The sequence below is a fragment of the Podospora pseudocomata genome, chromosome 4, assembly GCF_035222375.1.
Source record: "Podospora pseudocomata strain CBS 415.72m chromosome 4, whole genome shotgun sequence".
In the NCBI taxonomy this organism is placed as follows: Eukaryota; Fungi; Ascomycota; class Sordariomycetes; order Sordariales; family Podosporaceae; genus Podospora; species Podospora pseudocomata.
Window position 1 is genome coordinate 1,859,027 of NC_085888.1, and position 26,095 is coordinate 1,885,121.

Sequence of the window (26,095 nt, forward strand, 5' to 3'; positions counted from 1 at the left end):
GGATCGAGGATATTTTGGCGGTGGAAAAAGGCAGAATTTGCTGCATGTAGGGGAGTGGGGTCACTGTGTGGAGGTTACTGTGCGCGCACTGGGAAGAGGTGCAGGGGTGAGAGCTCTTGGTTTGAGCATTTGGTTGATGTAGGTAAATTCGTATGAGAACAACATGATGGGTATCACGACATAATTTTGGCGGCTTATTATTTAAAATTCTTCAAAAATCATCAGTCGAACCCGCCATGATAACGACATAACTTCCAAAACCCTTTGACAATGCCAACAAAACTCCCGCCTTCGACCCTGTTGGTCCCCAGGAGGTTCTTCTCATCAACCACGCCAAAACATAGCCATGAGAACCCTCTTGTAAGTCAACCCACAAGCCAAATCACATCTCTCCCCTCTCTCTTCACCATCCCACTAACAAACTCCCAGGGCCTCCCCCAAAAAGGCACCATCCCCCGCTTCCAACGCGGCCTCCCAGCCAAACGCCCCATCCCCTCCGTCGCCCACATCATCGCCGTCTCCTCCGCCAAAGGCGGCGTAGGCAAATCCACCATCGCAGCCAACCTCTCCCTCGCCTTCACCCGCCTAGGCCACCGCACCGGCCTCCTCGACACCGACCTCTTCGGCCCCTCCGTACCAACCCTCTTCTCCCTCAACTCCCCCCCGAACCTCACCCCCAAAAACCAGCTCATCCCCCTGACCAACTACGGCGTCAAGACAATGTCAATAGGGTACCTCATTGGCTCCGAATCCGCCCCCATCGTCTGGCGAGGACCCATGCTTCTAAAGGCTATACAACAACTCCTACACGACGTGGACTGGTCGCCTGGGTTGGATGTTTTAGTTCTTGACCTGCCGCCTGGGACGGGTGATGTTCAATTGTCGATCACGCAGCAGATACCACTATCGGGGGCGGTTATCGTCACGACGCCGCACACGCTGGCTGTCAAGGACGCTGTGAAGGGGGTGGAGATGTTTGAAAAGGTGGATGTACCTGTTTTGGGGTTGGTGCAGAATATGAGTTTGTTTACTTGTCCCTGTTGCAGCACAAAGACACCTGTGTTTGGGGGGACGGAGGGGGTGAAGAAGATGTGTGAGGATTATGGTATGGAGTTTTTGGGGGATGTACCGCTCCATCCTAATATCGGGGAGGATGCGAGCAGAGGGAAGCCGACGGTGGTGGCGGAGCCGGAGTCGGAGAGGGCGGGGGTGTTTATGGATGTTGCGAGAAGGTTGGGGGAGAAGATTGGGTTGGGTGGGGGACGAGGTGATGGGAGGAAAAGCGTGAGGGCGGGGGTATAGGATATGTGACTGGATGAGGGGTGTATAATATTGTATAAGTGACCGATAAAGGAGACAGACGCTGTGAGATTGGTTGGTGTATGTGAGAGGGTCATGTCCAGACCGAAAACCTCATCTATTCTACCAGACAACTAAGAAACAGGCTCCTCAAACCTCAAAGATACGTACAGAGACACCTTTTGAGACTTGCGAGCAACTCTGTAAAAGGTAATCTAGGTACCACAAGATGGTGACACTGATCACCTTATCCTTTTCCTTACTCTCATCTCACATTAATTTTTTTTTTAACGAGCAATCCAATATTCGGGGATGCGTTACATAAAACCCCAGTTTTATCCCATCCCCTGTCAAACCATTTCCCCATATATATATATATATATATATCTTGGCAAAACACACTTAAATCTCACCAAAGTAAACACCAACCTTTCCACCGGCTTTTCTTCCACATTTCTCACCAACACCACAAGCCTACTTTTCCGCAGCACTAATCCAGGAGATACTGTATGTTTTCCATTTCACCACTCCACCCCCCTCACTAACCTTTGTCAGTCCCCCCCCTCCTCAATGACAACCCCTGTCCCTACTCCCCTCCTTAAACTCCCCCTCCTCCTCCACCTCCTGACCGAAACCCCCGCCTCCCTCTCCTTTTTGTTCTTCCCCCATTCCCAACTTCCCTCCGCATCCCCCCAAGCTCTCCTCATCCTCCGAAACTACGGCGGCCTCCTCCTCTCGACCAACCTAATCACCCTCATCTTCCTCCTCCGACCAAACTTCGACTCTTTGTCTGCGCTTGTGGCGCTGTCACTGGGGAGTTACCACATCTGGCCTATCTACCGGGCTTCTGCCCGGCTCAACCTCGCACAAGGGAAGAGGGAAAACGAAGAGAAAGTCCTGGGGGGACCGGTGGTGCACTTTTGGGTTCATGTCTTTTGTCTAGTTTCGCTGGTCGGGAGTGGGGTTTTTGGGCTGGGGTGAGACATCCATGATACGGTCAAAGTGATTTGACAGGACGGGGTTCTTGGTTATGGATGAAGGATAGGTGATGGGTTGAAAGGGTAGGCAAACAGGTCTTCAAAGATGGTTGGTAGACACGCTGTTTATTCAAAAAAAATAAAAATTGCAAGAAGACGGCACGTCACACACCGTTTACCGAGTCAAAGCTTTCCTTCTTATTCTACCCCAGGTAGAAAGACTGTCTCGTCGTGGAAAATGCAAAGTTGTGGCACGGCAGAGACACACATGTTGTGCAACTTTAGCTTCCGATATCAATGCCTCACCATCACAGACATCTAGGAAGATAAAATCATGACAGACACTGGCGCCGAGTGGTGTCACAATACATCACCATAAACATCAGATACAAACCTCTCTATGCCCTACCAATCCCCTACCCAATAACAACAACACATCAAGCACCCGAGAACACAAACATCATAAAATACAATCTTGTCCTATCTTCATACTTGACATAAGTTCCAGAACACTGACTTTTCCTTCTCATCCACCAAGAGCCAGTCCTCCACACCATCACCAGAGAACCGCACTGATACACACAGAGAGAAGAAACGACCGAGAGGGGGGTATTTGGTGATTGTGTGATGCCATTTTTGTCTTTGTCATCCGAGCCCATAACAGCTCCCGAAAAATTCCCAACCACCCCAGGAAAAACAACCGTAGAACGCCAGTCCCGAGAGTCGGTTGATGATATAAAAACAAATAAAAACACAATTATCCCGTCCCCCCTGCCCCACATCCTTGTTGTTGTTGTTGTTGTTGTTGTTGTTGATGTTGCTGGTGAGTGAGTAGTAGTGGTGATAGTCTGCAAAGATGGCCGCGCCATTTTGCAAACATAAAAAAGAGAAAAAGGACAAAAAAATGTTCCTTCCTTCCCCTCCCTCCCATACTAAAAAAACTCCCACCAGCCAAATCATAAGCAAGTCTACCGCAAGTTACATGACCATAACGTATCAATGCCATAGCAAATGCCACGATAATCATCTCGTTAGCTGTGCGCCCTCGTTTCATAACCTCCCGAAAGAAAAATCCCTTCCGATGCCGAACCTCCTCGACCGGGCACGTTGGACGAGAAGAACATCATGTTGCGCTGCTAAAGCTGGTATCAAAAACTTTTCCCGACCCCCTTGCGCAAGATCGACCGAGAAGAACCGAAAGGAAACAGATAAGAAAGCGCATTCCCAAAGGAAAAAAGTCGGGCTTGCTGTGCGAATCATTCGTATTCGTGTCGCCGCATCTAAGCCTTCTCCTCGGCCTTCTCCTCGGCCTTGGGCTCCTCACTCTTGGCCTCGCCAGTGGCTTGAGTCTTGACGTACTCGTCATAGACGTTCATGGCCTCGCCGACCTTGGCGTTGAGAGCAGCCTCATCCTCGATGCTAGAGTCAAAAGGTTAGCACAGTGTTCTTCAATGACACAGAAACAAGCGGAAGAGCTTACAGGTTGATGAGCTCCTGGTTCTCCATCTCCAAGAGCATGCCGGTGATCTTGCCAGCAAGCTCGGGCTGGATGGCCTGGATCTTGGGGAAGAGGCTCTCGCCGAGGATCTGCTTCTGCTGGGCAGGAGAAGCGGCAGCGGCGAGTTGGGTGTGGAGAACAGCGGCGATGTTCACATCGGCGGGACCAGCGGAGGGAGCACCGCCACGCCCGCCGGCAAAGCCACCGCGGTTGCCACCGGCACCACGGCCCATGCCGTTCTGGGATCTGCCGTTGGGAGGGAAGCCGGCGACGGGGCCACCGGGGATCTGAGGAGGCATGCCCTGCACGCCACGAGGGCCAGGACCGCCACGGCCACCTTGGATAGCAGCAGCCTGGATCTGCTGCATGGCAGCAAGGAACTGAGGGTTATTGGGCTGGGCAAAGTTGGGAGGGAAAGCACCCATGGGGTAGATGGGCATCTGCTGGGGAGGCATGCCGCCACGGCCGCCCTGCTGACCAGCATAGGGAGGGTACTGGCCGGGACGACCACCCTGGGGAGGGATGCCCATAGCTCCCTGAGCGAAGGGCATGCCACGGCCGCCGGCGGGGGGCATAAAGCCAGGCTGCTGACCGGGAGCATAGTAAACTGGCTGTTGCATAAACTGCTGAGGAATACCAGCCTGGGCGGCAGCCTGCTGCATGCGGAGCTGGTTGCGGGCCTGGATGCTGGCCTCGAGCTGGCTCTTGCGAACATCCTTGCGCTGAGCGAGAGCGACGTAGAGGGGCTTGTTGTCAATCATGCGCTGGTTCATCTCGGTGACGGCCTTGGTGGCATCGTCGGGGTTGCTGAAGCAGACGAAACCGAAGCCCTTGCTCTTGCCGAGCTTGCGCTTCTCCTTGGTCTCGGCCTTCTTCTCGGCGGTTTCGCCCTCCTTCTCCTCCTCGCCCTCCTTCTTGTTCTCCTTGTCCTTCTCATCCTCAGCGGCGGACTCAACTACGCTGTCGCGCATGACCTTGGCCGAGGTGATGGGGCCGTACTCGGAGAACATCTGGCGGAGCTTGTCATCATCAACATCATCTCCGAGGTTCTTGATGTAGAGGTTGACGCCTTGGTATTTGTTAGCCTTCTCCTGGCGAGCAGCCTCATAAGACCTGCGGAGCTCCTCCTCGCGCTCGTGCTTCTTCTGGGCACGGCCGACATACAGCTCCTGACCACGGAAATCCTTGCCGTTGAGCTCCTCAACAGCCTTGGAAGCAGCTTCGTGAGTAGTGAAGTTGACAAAGCCAAAGCCACGGCTCTTGCCTTCGTCAGAGCGGGCAAGGGAGGAAGAGGTGACATCGCCGTACTTGGCGAAGAGCTCACGGAACTCCTCGTCGGTAACCTCGGCGGGGATGTTCTTGACGTAGACGTTGGTGAAGTTGGCCTTCATCTCCTCAAACTTGCTCTGGCGATCCTTCTTGGGGATGTGGTAGCCGACATAGACCTTCTTCTCGTTGAGAAGCATGCCGTTGACGTGCTTGATGGCGTTGGCGGCAGCCTCGTCGGTCTCGTAGTGAACGAAACCGTAACCCTTGGAGTTGCCGTTCTCGTCCTGAGCGACCTTGCAGCTCAGGATGTTACCGAAAGCAGCGAAGGTGTCGTGAAGCGCCTTGTTGTCGATGGCGACATCAAGGTTCTTAATAAAGACGTTGCCCTGGCCAGTCTTGCGCAGAGCAGGGTCACGCTGAGACCACATGATGCGGCAGGGGCGGCCCTTGATGAGAGTGTAGTTGAGGTCCTCGAGGGCCTTCTCGCCGTCGGCAGTGGCATTGTAGTTCACATAGGCATAGCCGAGAGAGCGACGAGTGACGGCGTCGCGGCAAACACGAATCGAGGCAACGGAGCCGATCTGGGAGAAGAGCTCGAAGAGCATGGCCTCAGTCACAGACGGGTCCAGCTCGCCGACGTAGAGGGAGGCCGAGGACTGGGGGTGAGGAGCGGCCGAGTTGGGGGTAGGGCCGGCGCCTTCCTGGTCCTCGTTCTGGAACTGGCCAGCAGCCACGTTGGTATCGATGGCGGGGGCATTGCGGTTCTCACCGCCGTTGAGGCTAGTGTTGCCGAGATCAGCGGCAAGCTGGTCGACAGCGCCAGGGGCAACGGGAGCGGCCATTATGATAGCTGGGTCTAGAAGATGAGTGGACACGGTCAGTGATCTGTGGGAGCTGTGTCTTTGTGGAGAATTTGTTGTTCGCGTGTTGGGTGGTGGGGGTGCCAGCGGAGGGGTCGCTGGCGATGGTGGTGGTGGGTGGACGATCATCTCGAGGTTCCAAAATGTTCAAACGTGATGATAGATGGATAGAAGAAGGGCAATGTGGTGGCTCTCGCACTTTGAAAGAAACAGAGGGCTTTTGTAGGCAACACTGCTGCCTGCAGTAAACTCTAACTCCAGCCCTCTGCTGTCTCAAAGTTCGAGGCAAAAGTGTGTGGGAAAGTTAGTCGTTTGTCCACGAGTCTAAAACGTACCTGATGCTTGGAATGAGGTGTTCCTGCAAATAAGTTACCGTACGCAAAGTGTAGCGACGGTAGACAAAGAAGATGGTTCCTTTCCTGCGGAGGTGGACGAGTAGGTCGCGAGAGAAGTCGGACGCGGTCGTCGGATGGTCGGCGGGGCGGCGGAAGAGGATGGGCTTTCTTTTTTTTCTATTTTTTTTCTGTCTGGTTTTGGGTCGTGGTGGTGTCGTAGGGGCTACTTTTATTGGTTTTTTCAAATTTTTTTTGGCTGTTTTATGGGAGGCTCAGAAAAGAAGTAGACAAGAACATACGTGGTGTCGTACTGGTCTCGCTCCTTTTTCTGGTGGTGTTGTGGAAAGAATCCAGAGATAAAGGTTTTTGATCGATTGATGAAGAAAGGGAAAAGAGGGCTTCGATGGCTCCTGCGGAGACAGATTTTTTCTGCCAATTCGGGGTCATGGTTTCTGCCCACAAACCGCAAATATCGCCCTAACCGAATGCCACCCCGCTTTTAGAGGCCACTTTCACCTGCCAGCTATTCACCTGCCAACAAAGACAGCAACTGACAGCCAGCCTGTCAACAATGCTAAGGTGCCAATAGACAGCAGGCAACTCAATGACTGACTTAAGGTAGCCACTAAGCATCCTATGGCTCAGAAACGCTGGATGCGGTCTCTGAAGAGGATAGGATATGTATATCTAAGGTATCCCTATATCGGGTCGCCGCACACCGCCGCTAGCGCAAAACTTCAAACTTCAAACTTCACTTCAAACTTTCTTTCCCGCAGAAGTGGCGGGGCTTGTCGCCTTATCGTTATCAGTGGGGCTCTTCAATCAGCATTTCGTAGGTAGACGCCTCATCCCCCACCTTCCATTTTGATGGCTTGACAGCTCGGGGCTTGTGCAGGGCAGTCTTGCGCAACTAGGTTATGCTGTGTCTGCAAAATAGAAGCTACAAGATACTGTGCGCCGTAGAAGTATATTCCATTCCCTTGCCCGTGCATATCTAGGTAAGGTGTTAAAATCCGATCAGGGTTTTCAGGGTCCCGTCGCTGTTGCAGATGCACACTGCAGCAGCGCTCCTGCCCTCTGAGAATGCAGCATGAGTAATCCAGGGCCTGCCGGGGGCAGCAGCTAGGAAGCAGTGACATCAGCTCCGGCTTGGACCTCTCGCTCCGGCTTCACTCAACCCCGCTGCACTTGAGTAGGTACCTGAATCTTGATCATTTTCAAAGACCTCTGGGCTGCCCGAGGCTGAGACTCCCCTCCAGTTCCCACTGGTCGATCCTGCAGCCACAGCCTACCTATTTAGTTATCTCCGGTCGGTGTAGCTCGGCGCTCAAGGACCGCCTCCTAGTGGTGCCTTAACGGCATTTCCAGGTCGGAGTGGGAACGTTCTCGAAGCTCTGGGGCGGCATCCCTATTCACCAACGCTACATACTTCTCGCTGCACCTGCCCTTATTTCGAGCTCCCAAGACGTGAGAAGCGGCATAGCAGTTATCTAATCTACTAATTTTCTCCAACAAACCAAACCCACCACGACTGTTGCCCGACATCTACCCCATCATCCCTCCTTTATGCTGAATAACCGATCGATACACCCATCATTCCTTCGACTTCCCCGTCTCGGGCAACATCAACAACCATGTTTTCTACCTTCACCGGTCAGTCGACCGGGAGACGTCGTAACGTCAACCTCAGTGGAAACACAGCACATAATCCATGGGCCGCTCCGGCAACACTAGGTGCCTCCACCACCGTATCAAGAGCGGCAGCCGAACGCGAAAAGAGGCAGAGAGAAAAGGAGAAGCTCAGGGCTGCTGAGCGAATCCAGAGAGTATGGCGGGGCAGTCAGATTAGGCAACATCTCAGGACCCAAGATCGCGCCGCCATCGACGACCTGTACCACCATGACCAAAACGACCTCGAAAGGAGATCCGCCAAAGCACTTCCCCTACTGCTGAGGTCCTTCCAAAGTAAGAACCACCATGACCGTCGACGAATGGTGTGGCTCTGTCGCGATCTTTGCAACTCGAGCTTCCATTTGTTCCGGTCCCAGGGAGCGGAAGGATTTCAACTTGACAGGCTTGTTCGGAAGCTCACAGGCGCACTGCAGAAAGAATTAAATCTGGGCCCTGATATCCACGTTGTGCTCTCCGTACTTCTGGAAGTTATGGACCTTCGACCACAAGCTATTGGGCATGTTCTCGATCAATATTACAGGGTGATGGCTAACTACTGCAACCTTGCCCCGAGCTTGCAGCAGCCGTTTACGCTGCTCAGCCAGGCGGTCACAAAACCCCTATCAGTGGGGACCTTCCCAGGTAAGAAGCTACACATTCTCTTAGAACACGATTCTGATTGACTGACAATCGTCTAGAAACATTCCTGAGCAAAGCCTATCATGCCTTTGCTTTTGACTTCTTGGCAACACCAGACTTGAACATGTTTGAGAACAACCTCTACCTATTTTGTGCCGATATCGACCTAGACCGCCTCTCGGATACGCTCGCCTCTGAGAAGTTTGAGGCTACACAGTTAGACGTACCCAGAGCTAGATTGCTATGGCTTTTGGCGCACTTGATTGCACTTCAAGAGGCAAAGCAACAGCAAAACGTACATGCCAGCTACCTCGACGTCCTCTGCTCCCTTTTATCCGTCCTTTCAGACCAGATTCAGCTTGCAGCGGAATCGGTTGCCGATGCTGGGCTCGATGGTGAGGATGACGTGGCTCAGGGGACCCTGCCGGCGTATATCTCGGGTAAGCTGGCCTTGCTGACAACGTCGAGGGCCATTACTGGGCTGCTCGAGACTTCTGCTCCATTTTCCCTGGGCCACGAGTCAAGCTCACTCGGCGATGCTAGTCCCTATGCTGGCTATGTCCTGACATTGCTATCCTGCTTCCCCAACGCGGGCGAAGAAATTCGCATGCGTCTGTTTTACTCGAATGTTCCGACAAGGACGGGTAGGATGCCTGCGTTGGAATATTTGTGGCAGGTGATGAGGCGGACGGCGGTGTTTAGAAGCATCGCGTCCGAGTCGGAAGCCGCGTTGGGGATTCTCAAGTCGGCGCCGCAGACATCGAATCTGCATGAGGAAAATGACTCGTGGCATCAGCAGTGGAGGACGATTTTGCTGTTTTTGGAGCTTTATGTGTTTGTGCTCAAGGTGACGGATGATGCCGACTTCTTTGCGATACTGGAGGGTGACAAGCCGGGGAATGGAACGGCTGGGGAGGATTTGCCGAGGACGAGGTCGAGTGGCTTGGACATGGAGAGTGTCAAGAAGCTGACGTTGTTTCTGAAGCACTTGGGGTTTGTGCTTTATTACAACATGGCTGAGTTGTTGGCTTCGTGGGCTTCGTCGAGGAATTTGAGGGGCCTGAGTAGGCCGTCGATGTTTGTGGTGACGGCGGGGGTGGGTTTGGATAAGGTGAGGGGGTTGGTCCTGGCGGCTATGAGGGGGTTGTACGAGCGGGATTCTCGGAGACCCTTTCTGCCCAAGGACCACTGGTTGATGACGGAGAAGTTTGATATGGCTGGGTTCAAGGAGGCGGTCGTGGTGGAGGCGGAGCGGCAGAGGGCGCTTGGGCATGCTGAGGGGGAGGAAGATGAGGGGATGGGTGAGGAGGAGGAGCATGAGCCAGAGGAACGGGATTGGCGGCATGGACCACATCGGACTGTGGGTCGACAAGCGCTGCTTGAGGCGCGACAGAAGCTAGCCGCGAGGGAACAGGCCCGGGCCAAGGTGGCACCGAAACTGGAGGTTCTGAAGAATCTTCCGTTTGTGGTTCCGTTTGACCAGCGGGTGATGATCTTTCGGCAGTTTATCACTCTTGACAAGCTGCGGAGGAGAAGTGGCCATGCGGACCCGGACAGCTGGCGCATGATGATGCTGGAGGCTGATCCCACCAGGAACTCGTTGGCGAGGCACCAAGCCCTGATCAGGCGAGGGAGCTTGTTCCGGGATGCGCAGGGAAGTCTGTACCCGCTGGAAGAGGCAATCAAGGAGCCGGTGCAGATTACATTTCTGGATCAATGGGGGATGCAGGAGGCGGGGATTGACGGGGGCGGAGTGACGAAGGAGTTCTTGACAAGTGTGATTGCCGAGATGCTGTCCGACACCAGCTTGTTCGTCGCCAACAGCAAGAACGCATACTACCCAAACCCTCTGATAGTCGAGCAGTGGTTGGCTTTGGCGAGGAAGCGTGGTCTCAGCGAGTCCGAGACCAGGACCAAGTTGCTCAGACAGTATGAATTCGCCGGACGGCTCATTGGAAAATGTATGTATGAGGGGATCCTCATCAATGTCGTTTTTGCCGGTTTCTTCCTGCTCAAGTGGACGACAGCGGATACCAAACAAGCCAGCCTGAATGATCTGAGAGAGCTGGACGAAGAGCTCTACCGGGGATTGCTGTTCTTGAAGAACAACGAAGACCAGGTGGACGACATGGGCTTGAACTTTGCCCTGGATGTCGACATTTCAACGCCAGAGGATAAGCAGCCCAATATTGTCTCTCGACCGCTCTGCCCCAACGGCAATAACATTCCCGTCACGAAGGGGAACAGGTTAAAGTACATTGTCCAGCTGGCCAAGTACAAACTCGCCCTGCAACCTTTTGCGCAGACGCAGGCTTTCCTCAAGGGTCTCAAGATGGTGATTGAGCCGGGGTGGCTGAGCATGTTCAACCAGAACGAGCTTCAGCGGCTGGTGGGCGGGGACAGCGGAGCGATCGATGTGGATGATTTGAGGAGGAACACGGTGTACAGCGGGCCTTACCAGATTGGGGACGACGGGCAGGAGCACGAGACGGTGAAGCTGTTCTGGGAGGTAATGGAGGAGTTTGGGGACGAGGAGAGGAGGGAGGTGCTGCAGTATGTGACGAGCACGCCGAGGGCGCCGTTGCTGGGGTTCAGCCAGCTTTTTCCAAGGTTCACGATTGGGTATGGGGGGCAGGATGAGGACAGGCTGCCGAGCGCGAGTACGTGTATCAATTTGTTGAAGCTGCCGAGGTATAGTCGGAAGGGGGTGTTGAGGGAGAAGTTGTTGTATGCGGTGAAGAGTGGGGCGGGGTTTGATTTGAGTTGATTGAGTTGAGCGATGGGGAAGGACGGGCGGGGGGGGGGGATGGGGCGGTTGGGAGAGGGGGGACTGGAAGCGGATATATTTAGGGGATTGTTAGAATATTGTGGGAATGGCATGAGGTTGTACATGAGGATATCATAGAGGTTGCGTGAGCCCCTAAGTGACGGGACTTGATACTAGCTATGGGATGTGCCCCACCTTGCGCAGCGGTTGACAGGCTCCACCAATGACGACAGCGGGGTAGTCCCCTATTGACCCCACCTTTAGCTTCCGCTCGCCGCTTGCTGCTTGCATGTCTCAGCCCGACTTTTATTCCTTTCATAGCTTGACATTTCAAACTGGAACATAACAAGACTTTTGTCGGGCGACTTGACACTCTGTTTTATTTAATATTTTGACAAAACTTTTCAACAAACGACGACAAAAAATGGAACCACCACCACCCCCTCTTCCCTCAGCTACAGGAGCAGTCTCCCTCCCCAGGCTACCCATCCTCACCTCCGACGAGCTCTCCAAGAAAGCATTTGGCCCCCTACAAAAGAGGATTAACTCTGGGGCTGACGTGTCGTTTTTCCTGACGTCGAGGGCGTATAAAGAGTTGATGGTGTGGATTATGCAGTTAAATCACTCGCTTATTCCGAGACTGTCGCCCGATACTGCGAGACCGGTGTGTTTTCCGCTGGAACCGGGGAGAAGAGGGTGGAGCGAGCCGGTGAGAAGGTTAAGGGAAATGTTGAGGGGGTGCGAGGAGTTGATTTTGGAGGCGCCGCCCGAGGAGAACAAGAACAGGAGGTTTGGGAATGGGGCTTGTAGGGTCTGGCATGGGAAATTGGGGGAGAGGATTCAGGGGTGGATTGATGGGTTGGGTTTGGATATAGATGGGGGGGTGAAGGAGGAGTTGAGGGGGTATTTCATGGGTGCTTGGGGGGATAAAGGACGACTTGACTATGGAACGGGTCATGAGCTGAGCTTTTTGGCGTTTCTGGGCGGGTTGTGGAAGGTGGGGTTTTTCGGGGGGGGAGAGGAAAAAGAAGGGGAGAGGGAGAGGGAGGTTGTGATTGGGGTTGTCGAGATGTATGTTTTTGTCTTGAGAATGGGAACGGCAGGAGAGGCTAACGTGAAATAGGTATTTGGAGGTGGTGAGGAAGTTGATAACGACTTACACGCTTGAACCGGCGGGATCGCATGGGGTGTGGGGATTGGATGACCACAGTTTTGTGCCTTATATTTTTGGGTCGGCGCAGTTTACGAAACCGATTTTGGGGAGTAGGACGGAGGCTACGCCGGTGGAGGGGTCATGTCCGGGGGCGCCGAAGCCGGCGAGTGCGGTTGATAAACAGACGGTGGAGGATTACAGGGGGAGTAATATGTACTTTGGGGCGATTGGGTTCATCTACGATGTGAAGAGTGGGCCTTTCTGGGAGCATAGCCCGATGCTGTTTGATATTAGTGGGATTAAGGATGGGTGGGGGAAGATTAATAAGGGGATGGTGAAGATGTATCGGGCCGAGGTGCTGGGGAAGTTTCCGGTGGTGCAGCATTTTGGGTTTGGGGGGTTGTGGGCGTGGGAGGTGGACCCGGAGATGGTCGGGGAGAGGAGTGTGCATTTGCAGAGTCAGCCGGTGCAAAATCAAGCACAGAGTTTGGGGCAGGGCGGAGGGGAGGGGGGGACGAAGGCTCCGTGGGCGAGGGGGGCTATGGGGGGCATGTCTGGCGGGCAGGTGAGTATGCCTAGGCCGATGGATGGGGGGGTGATGGCGCCGACGGGGTTTCCGGGGCGGCAACCTGGGATGGGGACGCCGACTGGACTTCCAGGGAGAGGACAGGTGCCGACGCCGAGGGGCGGGATACCGAATACAGGACCGATGGAGCAGACGAGTTTTCCGCGGGGAGGGGGGATGCAAGATAGGGTTGGGGGGAATCAGTTTAGTGTTACCAAGGCTCCTTGGGCGAAGGACTGAGCATGAAAGAGGTTGTTTTGTTATGCTGTATACGAGATACCCGATTAAATATGGAGAGAACCTTACGGAGCCCCTTATTTATCTTATCAGTACCCCCACCCTACCTATTAACTTACCTTTCCTATAATATAGTTAAAAGCCTTAAAAGAAAAATAATAAGCGTTTAATTCGTCTTCAAGGGCCTTTAAATTATTTTTAATAGCCTTCAAACTATCTTTTAGAGCCCTTCAACTATCTTTTAAGCCCTTTTAACTATCCTTTAAGGCCTCATAACCATATTTTATCGTCTTTTAACTATCTTTTGGAGCCTATTATATACCTTTCAACTCTAAATATTTATGCTTTGCAATATGGTTAAATCCTATATTAAGTGGAGGGTTGGGGCGGGGGCGGTGTTGGTAAGATAAATAGGGGGCTCCGTGTAGGTTCTCTCTAAATATGTACAAGTTATTGATAGCTCCTCGCTAGCAAATGCGGCTTCCGTTTGTTGACATCAAGAATCAACTGACCAAACAGCCCATTCGCCCAGGAGAACCAGTGACGAGTCCAGACGCTGACGCTGTGAGTGTTGACGCTCTCGTGCATGAGACCCAACCCGTCTGTCGACGACAGGAGCTGTTTGATACAGCTGTAAATCTCGTCGTCGTCATCACTGGTGAGAGCCTGGACGATGAGACCCATGGGCCATGCCATCCCCGGACCGATATGTGGCCCTCCCGTTCTGTTTTTCGTTTCGTCAGCCACAAAACTATCACACCGCCGGAGCAGAGATTCATATGCACACTCACGCATTCAAAACCGGCCCAAACATGTAGTAAGGGTTCATCTGGCTCAACGCAAACCTCCTCGTCCGCTGGTACGTCTCGTCTCTTCGGTCGAGGTAGCCGCCTAGCAAAGGGGCGGAGAGTAAACTGGGGATGTTGGCGTCGTCCATCAGGCTGTGGGAGCCGTAGCCGTCGACTTCGTAGGCGTAGATCCTGCCATACAGTCTGTGATCTATCCTCCCGTGATCCTCTATCCCGGCTCTGATCTCCGCTGCCAACTTGGATATTTTTTTGGATGTTGAGGGGGAGATGGGGGAGATGTATGGGGATAGGAGGGAGAGGTAGGAGGAGAACATCATGTTTCCGGGGATGAAACCCTGGTAGGTACACGCGTCATCGCTAGGGCGGAAGGCACTCCTGACTAGGTTTGTACCAGGGTGAAAAGGCGGACCGGAGCCGGCGTTGGGGAGGGTTTCGGTTGAGGTTGTGGTTAGGCGTTGGAATTGGTAGGGGGCGTAGGACACCGTGCCGGTGCGGGAGTAAGTTCCGGTTTGGAGGTCGGTGGTGATGGAGAGAATTCTCTTGATGGCGGGGAGGAGGTTGAGGGAGGTGGTGAGGAAGGGGGTGTCAGAGGTTTGGGTGAGGTAGGTGTGGATGAGGGAGAGGAAGGAGGCTAGGGAGTCGAGTTCGTATTTACATTCGTGGACGGTTTTGGGGGAGCCTGGGGAGGAGGGGAGGGGTGGGTAGATATGATCGGTTGGGGAGTCGTCTGACTGGGGAGGGGGGATGAGGGATTCTGGGGGGGCGAGGAAGGCGTTGCAGTGGGGGGCTGTGAGGATGTAGCGGGCTTGGAGGTTGATGAGGCCGCGGTAGAGGGAGGCGAGGGAGGAGGTGGAGTTGGAGGGGGTGAGGAGGGGGGAATAGGAGGTTAGTTGGTGGGCTGAGTCGCGGAGCCACATGGCGGGGATGTCGCCGGTGGTTATGAAGGTGAGTTCTTCTTCTGGGTCGTTGTTTCCTGTCGGCTTGGGGGGTGGGTCTGGGCTGTTGATGTCTGTGGGGAGATAGCTGGAGGCATTCCTCCAGCTGAGTCCCTTCCAGGTTATGGCTGTGTCGAGGGTGTTGGGGAAGCAATTCTCAAACAGACGGAACAAGTCTGGGTCTTTGATGACTTGTTTCATGGAGATGATGGTATCTTCCACCTCTGGGAGGGTAAAGGTTCGACATGATGGGCGTGGTCTTTGATAAGAGAGCTTGTAACGACCTGTTGACTTTGGTTCATGATGGGTGGAGGAATAGCCAGAGTAATCGGGGCAACTTGGAGGTTCTGGTTCAAGGGTGAGCTGAGCTCTGGGTGGTTGAGCTTGGGCAAGCACAGCAAGAGTATGAACCAAGAGAATAGATGCCCTCATCTTGGGCCAAACAGACGATAAAAGAAAGACATGTTCACTTGAACATTCGCGTGAACCACACTTGGGGGTGGACTAGCATAAATGTCAATGATAAGAATGCCCAGGTTATGCAAGGGAACATCATCTAGAGTATTGGGATATTTTCAGAGACATAGACCCCAATTCAGCTCTGCAGCGGGCGGCAGTTGCGTTCCGTGGACGACATGACAGCGGAAAAAGATCTGGCTGAATGGAGAACCTCTTGGCTTTGCGGGAGAGCACCTGGTTTGGGGAAGCTGAAGAAAAGATGGTGGAGGGGAATATGTTGCACTGTGTTTAACCGCACAAAAACACACTGTCACTGACATGTGTTCCTGCAGGCCGACATCGTGGCCGTTGAGGCATAGTGGGTAGACACGTCAAGTCAGATTCCACTCTCGCTTACATCCAACAACAAGCGGCCATGGTGTAGTGGTTAGCATTAATGCCTTCCAAGCATTAGAGTCGGGTTCGATTCCCGATGGCCGCATTCGAAGACACTTCTCTGCTGTCAAGCACAGTGTGAGGAGTTACCAATAACTTTTGTTTCCTTGGGCCCCTACCATTTTTGGATGATTTTTGGGATGGCTTGGCGGTGAGGTTCAAGGTTGAGATGACATGTTGCTTTGGGACAGAGAACCCCTCCATTTTCTTGCATCAACACACATTTTCGACCCATTTTCCTTCTATTTTTGTTTCACAAGAGCACTCGATACACGCCACAATTGACAGCTCTCCTCTCCCCTCTTCCAAGAACAAATGCCATGATCAACCCCGCATCATCCACCCGGGAAATCTTCTGTGCATTTTCCGGGGGCGGCTCGTTCTGGACGGCGGATTATCGGCATCCTTGCAGAACTTGGCATCGGATAATCTGCAGGGCGTCCCCTGTATTGGCTTGGCTGCCACTGCCTGGGGTCTTGGGGGGGGTTTTGAGAGGCGGGAGGACAAGCTCCTGCAAAGCAGACTCTTGGACGTCTTGTCAAGTGGCCTTTTGAAGGGTCTTTTTCTTGAGCTTGCCATCATGAGTGTATCATGAGGACCGTCTCTGTTTGTTTTGTTTCGGCCTTTTCTCATCTGACTATGACGCTGCCTTGATGTCAACGACAAACAACACGATGTGCTCGCGGCATTGATTGCTTACCAACTCGATTTCAGGATATCAAGGGGGAGTTAACAGGTTGCGGTATCTTTATGGAATCAAAGATGAGGAGACCTGAAGAGAGCTCACCATTTCGCAAGCCGTTCAGCATGGCGGCTGCTCCGTTACGTTTTAGGGGGATGCCCCGGAGGAGTCGCTTTTTGGTGTATGCGTTGGTGTTTATCAGTTTCTTGTATCTGATACCGAGGATGCACTTGGGTATGGGTGGGACATTGTTGTTTTTCTTGATATCTCCCGAGGCTGCTGGACCTTATGGGGGTGGACACAAGGTTGATATCTTGCGATATGTTGATCCCTTGATCGGGACGACGAATGGTGGTCATGTTTTTCCTGGAGCATCACTGCCCTATGGTTAGCCCTTCTTCTCATCTTTCCTAGGCCCCATCATTAACACCAGCTCTAGGCATGGCCAAAGCAGTCGCCGACACAAACAGCCACGCTGAAAACGCCGCCGGCTTCGTGTCCGACAACAGCGAGATCCTCGGTTTCTCACATATGCACGACTCTGGGACAGGCGGCCAGCCATCCATGGGTAACTTTCCCCTTTTCGTCCATGCAGGCTGCCCAGAGGATGATCACAAGCAATGCGTCTACTCCCTCATGGACCGCCCCATCGCCAGAGTCAACGGCTCCGTCTTTGCCGCCCCAGGATATTTCAGCCTCAACCTCACCAACCATGTGCGCGCAGAGATGACAGTCACTGAACACACAGCTCTGTACCGCTTTTCCTTCCCAGGAAACGACACCCTCACGTTGAAGAGCGACGACCCGCTCAGGAAGAAGGATGTCGATATCACTTACTCGCCTATTATCCTTGTTGATTTGGTTGATCTGATGAACAGCAGGTCAACGGGCGGGATCCAGGTGTACAATCAGTCTGGACGTATCGTCGGTGAAGGACAGTATCAGCCTTCTTTCGGAGCGGGAAGATACAACGCCTTTTTCTGTGCCGACTTCAAAGGTGCTGCCATTAGAAAGACGGGGACGTTTATCAGTAATAATGCCACTGAAGGAGTCAACTTTCTGGACGGGGTCGGTAATGGCTTTTACATCCCCTCTGGCTCGGCCGGTGCCTGGATTCAGTTTGAAAAACCGGTTGAGAACAACCATGAGATTATGGCTAGGGTGGGCGTGTCTTTTATCAGCGTGGATCAAGCTTGTGACAATGCTGAGAGAGAGATTGCGGACTATAACTTTGAGAGGGTGGAGAGCCAGGCGAGAAAGGAGTGGAGGAAGAAGCTGGAGGTGGTTGAGGTGGATGGGACTGGAGTGAGTGAGGATATGCTGACCACTTTCTGGTCGGGGTTGTACAGGACATTGCTGTCGCCACAGAATTATACGGGGGAGAATCAGCTGTGGAATAATTCCACCGAGCCATACTTTGACTCGTAAGTCTTTGCCCAAGACAGCAGATGCAGGACGACTAACATGCCGCAGATTCTACTGCATCTGGGACTCCTTCCGAGCCCAGCACCCTCTTCTGACCATCATCGACCCCCCAGCCCAGACAGACATGATCCGCGCCCTTATCGACATCTACCGCCACGAAGGAAAACTCCCCGACTGCCGTATGTCCTTCAGCAAAGGCTACACCCAAGGCGGCAGCAACGCCGACATCGTCCTCGCCGACGCCTTTGTCAAGAACCTCACCGACAACATCGACTGGGACACCGCCTACAAAGCCGTCCTCTCCGACGCGGAAGAAGAGCCCCAAATGTGGGGTGTCGAGGGCAGAGGCAACTTGGAAAGCTGGCATAAACTGGGGTACATCCCCTGGGATGACATCGACACCAACGGCACAGGCCCAATGTCCCGTTCCATTTCCCGCGGTGTGGAATACGCCTACGATGACTTTGCCATCTCCCTCCTCGCCTCCGGCCTTGGCCACGACGCAGACGCCAAAAAATACCACCAGCGCGGCTCCAACTGGAGAAACTACTGGAACCCGGAACAGGCTGACCTCTACCGGGAAGACCCAGACGGTCCGGTGCTCAAGACAAAATTCAAGGGGTTCATGCAACCGCGCAAACTAGACGGCTCGTTCCGCTATGAAAACACCCGAGCTTGCTCCCCGGTGCACAACATGCACATCTGCTACTACGACACTCATCTCAGCTCCTACGAGGGCTCACCGTGGCTGTACTCATTCTTTGTCCCGCAAGACATGGACAGCTTGATCACGCTTATGGGGGGGCCGGACGCGTTTGTGGAGAGGTTGAATTACTTCCACACGAGCGGGATTTCGTACATGGGGAATGAACAGGGTTTTTTACCTGTTTTTCAATTCCATTATGCCGGGCGACCGGCGATATCTTCTTACTGGGCGCGCTCTTACATCCCTTCGCTGTTCAACAGTTCAGTAAACGGCATCCCGGGTAACGACGACTGTGCCATGGGTGCATTCTCGGCGTTTGCAATGATGGGGTTTTTCCCCGTTGCAGGACAAGACGTCTACCTGCTCACGCCCCCGTTTTTTAGGGAGGTGAAGATCAAGGCGAAGTCGGGGGGAAACAAGTGGGCGGTGATCAGGGTCAAGAACTTTGATCCGGAGGGGAGGAGGATATACATCCAATCTGCCACCCTAAACGGGAGGAGATACACCAGGAACTGGATCACGCATGAGTTTTTTATCAAGGGTGGCATCCTCGAGTTTGTGGTGGGCGAGGAGGAAGGGAAGGAGTGGGGGAGGGGGGAGGAGGGTAGGCCGCCTAGTTGGTACAGTGATGAGGATTTTGGGGATTGGGATGGGAATAAGGGGGTGGAGGGGGTGGATGCGGAGGAGGAGGAGAGGCAGGCGGGAAGGAGGGGGAGATAATTTTTTTCTTGTGGTTTTGATGTTGGGGATGTATATAGGGCAGCAGAAGAAATAAATGCTGGAGGTATAAGTGAAGTGCATCTTCAAGGTGTCGGTGACTAAAAACGCTTCGATAGGCCTTATACACATATCACCAGGCCTTAAACGCATATCACCAGGCATTAAACGCATATCACCAGGCATTAAACACATATCAACAAAGCCGAAAACAGCTTTAATAGGCCTTAAACACATATTTGAGGCTTTGAATACATATCAACAGGCCTTTCGAGATAATCAATAGGCTCCAGGAAAGTGGTGACAATCGGGGTGGTCACATGATGTGCTCCATCTCTCCAAGCCAGCAGTTTTTTTGCCTAATTTTATGTATCACAAAATCCATGATTTCACGCTCAAACTTTTTACTATGAGAATAAGTTTCACAATTCTGCAATTCCTCGTTTTTTGAGTGATAGCTCACAATATCTCACCCTGCGCAACATTAGCAAAGTTTTTTGTGTGAGACGGGACATTTTTCTACCCCTCCTTCATCAAAAAACTTACTACCCCTCAACACCAAGAAATATCATCACCACTCTTTTTTTTTTCTTTTTTTTTTCACATTCACCAACCACAGACCAAAACAAAAATGTCAACCCACGACTCAGACAACGAGTCAGGCGGCGGCGGAGAGCTTGGGTTGTTTTCCGAACCAACAGATTACTACCCTCCCTCCCCCCCACCAACAACAGAGACTTACACCACCGCGACGGGGGAGATCATAACCCTCCACCTCGTCGGGCACTCCCCCCTCGAAGCCCACCACCTATGGTAATCCCCCCTCCCTTGTTCTCATTCACACAAACCATTTCTGACACTTGGTTCACCTAGGAATGGCTCAAGAGTCATATCCCAACTTTTCGAATCAACCCCCACCACCACGGTGAAAAACCGCACAGTCTGCGAACTCGGCGCCGGCGCCGGCCTCCCCTCCCTCGTGGCCTCCATGCTGGGTGCTTCCCTCGTCGTCTGCACTGACTTCCCCGACCCGGACCTCATCGCCACCATACAAAAAAACATTGACGGGTGCCACCTCCTCCCCCACGACAACGACGAGCTCAACATCGTCGCTGACGGTTTTGTCTGGGGCGCCTCCCCTTCCACGCTCCTCCGTCACTCCCCTAACGGGTTCGACGTCCTCATCCTCGCCGATTTGCTCTTCAGACACTCTGAGCACGGCAATATGATCAAGACCATCAGGGAGACTCTCAAGCGCACAAGAGAAGCAAAAGCCTATGTCGTCTTTTGCAGCTACCGCCCCTGGCTGAGGGAGAAGGATCTCAAGTTTTTTGACCTGTGCAGGGAGGATGGGTTCGAGGTGGAACAAATCTTGGAAAAGAAGATGGACAAGAAGCTTTTTGAGGAGGATCCGGGGGACGAGGAGATCCTCAAGACGGTTACGGGGTGGGTAGTTAGTTGGCCTGAGAAGGAGTGGGTTGCGTGAGGGGATGAGAAAATGAAGAGGGTGCAAGTGGTATAGTTGGAAAAATAAATAAATAAATAATTGAATGACAGGCCGAGTGAGAGAGGGGTAGGACGTGTGAGGATCATGAATACCACATACATTAAGACAATTCTTGGGTCAACAATATGTGACTCAACCCCAACGGGGTGAACAAGACACATACAATGTATATATCAACACTCAAAGCTATGCGCACAAATTCATTCATCATAACCCTTCCCATTCCATGCCCCCCAATCCAACCCATACACATTTGCCCATTTCCCACCCCCTCCACCTACCACCTCCTCCCATAAACATCATGCTCCTTCCTCGGCCTCCTCACACCGTGCTTCCCACCAACAAACTCGCCCACATCCCTCGCCACATTCCTCCCATCATTCCCCTCCAGCCCATCCACCCCCAAGCTCGCCCGAGCATCATGCTTGAACAGATCCAAAATCTCCTGCAAGCCCAGCTTCAGCTGGTTCTTCCCCTTCTTCCTCATCCCACCCTCAATCGTCGCCTCCGCCAGCATCCTCTTCTTGTTCTGCAGCTCCAGTATCCTAGCCTCGACTGTATCCTGAACAGTAAGTTTATACACAATCACGTCCACCGTCTGCGTCAGTCTGTGGACTCGATCGATAGCCTGCTCCTCCACAAACGGGTTCCAGAACGGCTCAACAATGATGACGCGGGTGGCGGCCGTCAAATTGAGACCGAGGGAGCCGCACTTGAGAGAGCAGAGCAGGATGCGGGTGTGAGGGTCGGTGCGGAGGGCCTTGAGGGCAGCTTCGCGAGCGTCGTTGGGCATCTTGCCGTCGTAGCGGACGGCTTTCATGCCTGGCTGAGAGCGCAAAAACGGCTCGATGAGGTCGAGCATGGAGGTGAACTGCGAAAAGACAATGAACTTGTGCTCGTGGGCTTCCTTGCGCAGGATGGAGAGCAGTTCCCGAATCTTGGCGGATTGAGTAATGCCTCCGGAACTTTTGGCCGACTTGGATTTCTTCCGCTCTGGTTCTTGTTGGCCAGGACGGCGGGATCGTCTTCGGATGGGAAGGTCATCGTCTGAGTCGTCGTCCGGGTCCGAAGAGATCAACTCAGAAGCGGAGATCTCTTCCTCGTCTTCGCCAGAACCTTCGGTATCCTGGGATGCGACTTGTGACTGCGATACCCTAGACACCGACACGAACGATTCATCCTCTTCCGAGCCGGAATCAGACTCTGACCCGGATCCCTGGACGTCAGCCTGAGAGTCATCCTTGACAATGAAGCTGTCGAGCTGGCTCTCGTCATCGTCATCTTCTTCAGACGAATGCTCAGAGTCCTCGGTAGCGATATCGTCGCCACCGCCCTCGGCATCCTCATCCTCTGAACCCCCGCACTTCCCAAGTCTCAAAGCACCCTGTTGATCCTCACCCACCAACCAGCTCCCCTCCTCCTCCTCGTCGCTGTCCTCAACAATCCTCCTCGCTTTTGATCTCTTCTTGCTCGCCGCCACCTTCTCGATCTTGATCTCCTCCTTCACCACACTGACCCTCCTCCCATCCTTCCTCTTTTTCATCTTGCTCGGACTCTTACTGATAACCTTTTGCATACTATCAATGCAATCTGAGCACTTCACCTGCCCGCTCCCCATCTCCTTCTTGCTCAACTCACTCAGACACATCTCGCACTTCCTCGTCCGAATCCCCATCCCCCCAAACGCATCCGCCAAATCATCCAAGTCATCCCCAGCCTTCCCCTTCGGCTGAGCAGTCGAATCCACCGCCAGCGCCTCCTGATCCTTCTCCAGCTTCGTGTCCGTCAACCTAGGATGATTGCAAGCCTGCCTCAGCCTCAAAAGCAACACCAACGCATTCGCATAGTCAATCCTCCCCTTCATCATCTTCTCCAAACTCTTATCCGCCCTCGCCTCCAACGCATCATAAAACTCCCTCTCCGCCTCGGAAAACTTGGTCTCCACCGTCACAACTTTCCTTTCTGTGATCTTGAACGCCGGCTTCGGCATCTCCCTCTCCTCCCCATCCCCCCCCCTCTCCTCCTCTATCTTCGCCTTCATAGCATCCAACGCCTTCTTCCCCCCAGCAACCAACGCCCCCTCCTCCTTCAAAATCTCCTTCGTCCTCCTCTTCATAAAACACCTCAGCAGATTATGCAACCTCTTGATCGCCACATGCCCCTTCCCCTGCTTCATCGGCCCATCAATATCCTTCCTCCACTCCCCCAGCTCATCATAAGGCGGCACCCTCAAAAAGTGCACCAAGCTTTGCAGCTCATCCAGATTATTCTGCATCGGCGTCCCCGTCAAGCACCACCTGTACTCCGCCCTCAACCCACAGCACGCCTTGGTCGCCTTTGCATTCCTATTCTTGATGCTGTGCGCCTCATCCAGAATAACGCGATACCAATACACCCCAAAACACCCCACCTGCGGGCTCTTGGCCGGGTCCGGGTGGCTGTTCCCGTGCTCCGACACCAAAATCTGATACGTCGTAATCACCACGTCAAACTTTGCCAGTTGTTTCGCATCCTTGGTCCTGTTCGGCCCATGGTGCACACAAACCTTCAACCCCAACACCTCCCCGTCAACCTTTTCCTTGATCTCGGCCTCCCACTGCCTAATCAACGCCAGCGGCGCCACCACCAGCGTCCCCCTCTTCACCTCGGAAAAATGCTTCTTCCACCCCTTCCCTCCTTCTTCCGGCATGGGGTTCGACACAATGAGCGATATGCTCTGCAGCGTCTTCCCCAACCCCATATCATCCGCCAGAATCCCCCCCTTTGGCACCCGTCCCTTCTTCAGCGGTCCCAGTTCCCGGTTCTTCATCCATTTGACACCAACAACCTGATGAGGTAAGAGCTTGACTTTAATACCGGCCAGGGTACCATCTTCCTGGACTCCCTCTTCGGGTTCTTTTTCTTCTGGTCCTGCTGTCTTCTTTTCCTCCTTGTTTTTAGGAGGGGCATCATCTTCCTCATCCTCATCCTCCATCCCCCCCTCTAGCAAAGCCTTGAGATCGGCATTCGCCTTGGCGGGATCGGTATAAAACGTCGTGTCCCCATAACCACCACCGCCGCCGGGCTTGGTGTATTGATACACCGGCTGAGCCTCTTCACTCAGCGAGCTAAACATTGGCAGTTCCGGCTTCTTGGGGGGCACATTTTTTGGTTTGAGCGGACCAGAGTTCCTATACAGATCCGCGTGGAATTCGGGCCGGGTTTTGCGTTGGATGAAGAGGTGGTCTGAGTTCTTGTTTTTGGGACCGAAGCGGGAGGGGAGCTGGGTTGGGTGGCCAAAGGTTGGGACTGGGGTTGGGGCTGCGGGCGCGGCGGGGCTGTCGGTTAGGTCGATTACTGTGCCGGGGGTGTTGAAGTTGTTGTTGTTGCTGTTTGCGAAGGCGGACTGACCGCCGGCGGGTCGTCGGGCGGGAGTGTTGAAGGTGTTGGTGCCAAAGGTTGGTTGGGGCCGGCGGGCGGGGGTTTCGGTTGGGCCGATGGACATGTTTGCTGCTTGGGAACTGAGGAACTCGAGGTCGTCGTCGCTGAAGGACGCTTTTCTTGCGGGGCGGACCATTTTTGCGGTCAAGTTGGTGGTGAGGGTTGTAGTTGTTGTTGTGGTGGTTGGTGAAGGGGAATAGCTGATCGTTGCTGGCTGGATCAGGTCGTAAAAGCTTTGCCTGAGCTCTGCTCGTGTTTTGTTTTTTTGGGTCGGCAGCCGCAGTTGTAGTCTCGCCCCGGCTGCTGTCAGTCTCGGGCGCGGGTTTGTTTTGTTGGCGGACCGCTGAGTTGGAGCTCAGGTTTCTGTCGCAAAGTGGTCTCTGGTTATTGGCTGCTCAATTTTGTTTGCCACCAGTGGGTTTGGAGTAGGGAGAAGTGGTAAGGTACCTCATCGAAAGCCCGCCAGGACTCGGGGGAGGGGGGCCAGTAGGAACAATGTCCAAAATATGTCGAGACCCAAAGGTTGTGGGGAAGGGAAGTGTCAGAGCCTAGATTGTGACGCGCTCCGAGTCGCGGCGATATGGGGTAATTGGGAGCTTTGTTGCCTGTTTACTGCGAGGACGAATTTAGAACTGGGCACCAAGGCAACCACGGCACCCCGCATTTTCTGTCAAACAACCCCGCCATTCAGGGGTTGGAAATTTCAACCCTAACCCTCTATCAGTCACTTGTACGAGTGACAGCTTTTGAGGCGGTGTTTGTTCCTGGCAGGCAGTGGCAGGTAACCTCAGTGTCAATAATCGACTGATCTTGCAGCTTGAGAACATGAAATCCGCAAAGCGGTGTTTGGTAGGCGAAACCTCATGGTTTAGAAAGATAAGGCGCACGCTCGGCAGCCATGTTTCCCCCTCCAACGGATTACGTCTTTGTAACTTTGTCAATACCAAGGCATCTGATGATGTTCAGTTGGCCTTGGAAAATGGCCATTTTGGTTCGAAGAATAGTTAAAAGGGCACGTTCTATATTTTCAAAAGCCCTGGCTCCATGTCGGAGTCTCTACTTTTACTGTTCATAACGGCTAGGTAACCTTCGTGCCTACCAAGTTCAGTTCTCTTATGAGCAACTGAGGAAGCCATATTTCTACATAGGAGAAAACTATGGGAGATGGGTTCAGGGCCCGCGGGGGTTGGAAGAAATGGTTTCGCTTGTTCGAAAGGATATTGGAGCGTTGAGCTGGGCGGTTAAGGTGACAAGAAGAGGAAAATGCCATAAGATGGAATCTAGAACAAGCAGCTATCAGAATAAAAAATAGGAAAGAAAGAATACTAGAGTATAATGCCAAGAGAAAAGTGAAGGCTTCTACCTACAAACTCTATCCTCCCCCCTCACCGCGTGAGTTGTGCTTCTGTGAACTGCGAAATGTCTCTGAAAAGTTTGGTGCTCCTTGCATTTCATGTATCTTCCTGAGCCTGTCATAATTGTAAACATGTGTAAAAGGATTGGTGGTCAACAGGGTCTCTTGAGCAACGAGATGTGGTTGTAGCAGAAGAAGAGCCGTAAGTTTGGGGGTACCGTGCCCAGCCGGCGTCAAGTATTTATGAGAGATTGCCTGCCCTAGCAGCAAGAGAAGAAGTCGTCCATCACGGTTAAAATTGATTGCGAAACATCATAGGTAGGACTCACGCTGGCCATACCAATGAGGCCAGCAGAACATCTGCCTCCTGCTTAAC

General features: G+C 53.3%; 9 protein-coding genes and 1 non-coding gene across 10 annotated transcripts; 7 read left to right on the top strand and 3 right to left on the bottom strand.

Annotated features, from left to right (window-relative positions):
• The first annotated feature begins 137 nt into the window (after positions 1-137).
• On the top strand, positions 138-1,526 carry QC762_409250 (uncharacterized protein). The gene is made up of 2 exons (XM_062890379.1): positions 138-360; positions 430-1,526. The coding sequence occupies exons 1-2, from the start codon at positions 271-273 to the stop codon at positions 1,300-1,302; spliced, it is 963 nt and encodes a 320-aa protein (XP_062743542.1). The 5' UTR covers positions 138-270; the 3' UTR covers positions 1,303-1,526.
• Positions 1,527-1,869: 343 nt separating this feature from the next.
• Positions 1,870-2,280, top strand: QC762_409245 (uncharacterized protein; the record flags this gene model as incomplete). The annotated part of the gene is made up of 1 exon (XM_062890378.1): positions 1,870-2,280. The coding sequence occupies one exon, from the start codon at positions 1,870-1,872 to the stop codon at positions 2,278-2,280; it is 411 nt and encodes a 136-aa protein (XP_062743543.1).
• Positions 2,281-2,681: 401 nt separating this feature from the next.
• PAB1 (Protein phosphatase PP2A regulatory subunit B) lies at positions 2,682-6,686 on the bottom strand. The gene is made up of 2 exons (XM_062890377.1): positions 3,757-6,686; positions 2,682-3,695 (listed from the first exon to the last, which is right to left on the bottom strand). The coding sequence occupies exons 1-2, from the start codon at positions 6,030-6,032 to the stop codon at positions 3,557-3,559; spliced, it is 2,415 nt and encodes an 804-aa protein (XP_062743544.1). The 5' UTR covers positions 6,033-6,686; the 3' UTR covers positions 2,682-3,556.
• Positions 6,687-7,288: 602 nt separating this feature from the next.
• Positions 7,289-11,315, top strand: HUL5 (ubiquitin-protein ligase (E3); the record flags this gene model as incomplete). The annotated part of the gene is made up of 2 exons (XM_062890376.1): positions 7,289-8,551; positions 8,608-11,315. Exons 1-2 carry the CDS (start codon positions 7,873-7,875, stop codon positions 11,313-11,315), a joined length of 3,387 nt encoding a protein of 1,128 aa, XP_062743545.1. The 5' UTR covers positions 7,289-7,872.
• A 424-nt stretch (positions 11,316-11,739) lies between these two features.
• Positions 11,740-13,273, top strand: RRD1 (Serine/threonine-protein phosphatase 2A activator 1; the record flags this gene model as incomplete). The annotated part of the gene is made up of 2 exons (XM_062890375.1): positions 11,740-12,386; positions 12,439-13,273. 2 exons carry the CDS (start codon positions 11,740-11,742, stop codon positions 13,271-13,273), a joined length of 1,482 nt encoding a protein of 493 aa, XP_062743546.1.
• A 178-nt stretch (positions 13,274-13,451) lies between these two features.
• Positions 13,452-15,735, bottom strand: QC762_409220 (uncharacterized protein). The gene is made up of 2 exons (XM_062890374.1): positions 14,062-15,735; positions 13,452-13,994 (listed from the first exon to the last, which is right to left on the bottom strand). Exons 1-2 carry the CDS (start codon positions 15,444-15,446, stop codon positions 13,721-13,723), a joined length of 1,659 nt encoding a protein of 552 aa, XP_062743547.1. The 5' UTR covers positions 15,447-15,735; the 3' UTR covers positions 13,452-13,720.
• Positions 15,736-15,882: 147 nt separating this feature from the next.
• On the top strand, positions 15,883-15,954 carry QC762_0066990. Its single transcript has one exon. It is a non-coding gene; the product is annotated as a tRNA-Gly (tRNA).
• On the top strand, positions 15,923-19,441 carry QC762_409200 (uncharacterized protein; the record flags this gene model as incomplete). Its single annotated transcript, XM_062890373.1, has 3 exons — positions 15,923-16,977; positions 17,030-18,014; positions 18,064-19,441. Exons 1-3 carry the CDS (start codon positions 16,659-16,661, stop codon positions 19,439-19,441), a joined length of 2,682 nt encoding a protein of 893 aa, XP_062743548.1. The 5' UTR covers positions 15,923-16,658.
• Positions 19,442-19,826: 385 nt separating this feature from the next.
• Positions 19,827-21,173, top strand: EFM7 (Protein N-terminal and lysine N-methyltransferase efm7). The gene is made up of 2 exons (XM_062890372.1): positions 19,827-20,251; positions 20,312-21,173. The coding sequence occupies exons 1-2, from the start codon at positions 20,070-20,072 to the stop codon at positions 20,922-20,924; spliced, it is 795 nt and encodes a 264-aa protein (XP_062743549.1). The 5' UTR covers positions 19,827-20,069; the 3' UTR covers positions 20,925-21,173.
• A 49-nt stretch (positions 21,174-21,222) lies between these two features.
• On the bottom strand, positions 21,223-24,501 carry QC762_409180 (uncharacterized protein; the record flags this gene model as incomplete). The annotated part of the gene is made up of 1 exon (XM_062890371.1): positions 21,223-24,501. The coding sequence occupies one exon, from the start codon at positions 24,499-24,501 to the stop codon at positions 21,223-21,225; it is 3,279 nt and encodes a 1,092-aa protein (XP_062743550.1).
• Positions 24,502-26,095: the final 1,594 nt, after the last annotated feature.

Excerpts from the sequence above, each read along its gene's own strand:
- QC762_409220 (XM_062890374.1), bottom strand. The coding sequence starts at position 15,446 with ATGAGGGCATCTATTCTCTTGGTTCATACTCTTGCTGTGCTTGCCCAA. Across the intron at positions 13,995-14,061 it reads TTTGGGCCGGTTTTGAATGC|AACGGGAGGGCCACATATCG; the intron begins GTGAGTGTGCAT and ends AACGAAAAACAG.
- QC762_409250 (XM_062890379.1), top strand. The coding sequence starts at position 271 with ATGCCAACAAAACTCCCGCCTTCGACCCTGTTGGTCCCCAGGAGGTTC. Across the intron at positions 361-429 it reads ATAGCCATGAGAACCCTCTT|GGCCTCCCCCAAAAAGGCAC; the intron begins GTAAGTCAACCC and ends ACAAACTCCCAG.
- EFM7 (XM_062890372.1), top strand. The coding sequence starts at position 20,070 with ATGTCAACCCACGACTCAGACAACGAGTCAGGCGGCGGCGGAGAGCTT. Across the intron at positions 20,252-20,311 it reads CTCGAAGCCCACCACCTATG|GAATGGCTCAAGAGTCATAT; the intron begins GTAATCCCCCCT and ends TGGTTCACCTAG.
- PAB1 (XM_062890377.1), bottom strand. The coding sequence starts at position 6,032 with ATGATCGTCCACCCACCACCACCATCGCCAGCGACCCCTCCGCTGGCA. Across the intron at positions 3,696-3,756 it reads AACCAGGAGCTCATCAACCT|CATCGAGGATGAGGCTGCTC; the intron begins GTAAGCTCTTCC and ends TTTTGACTCTAG.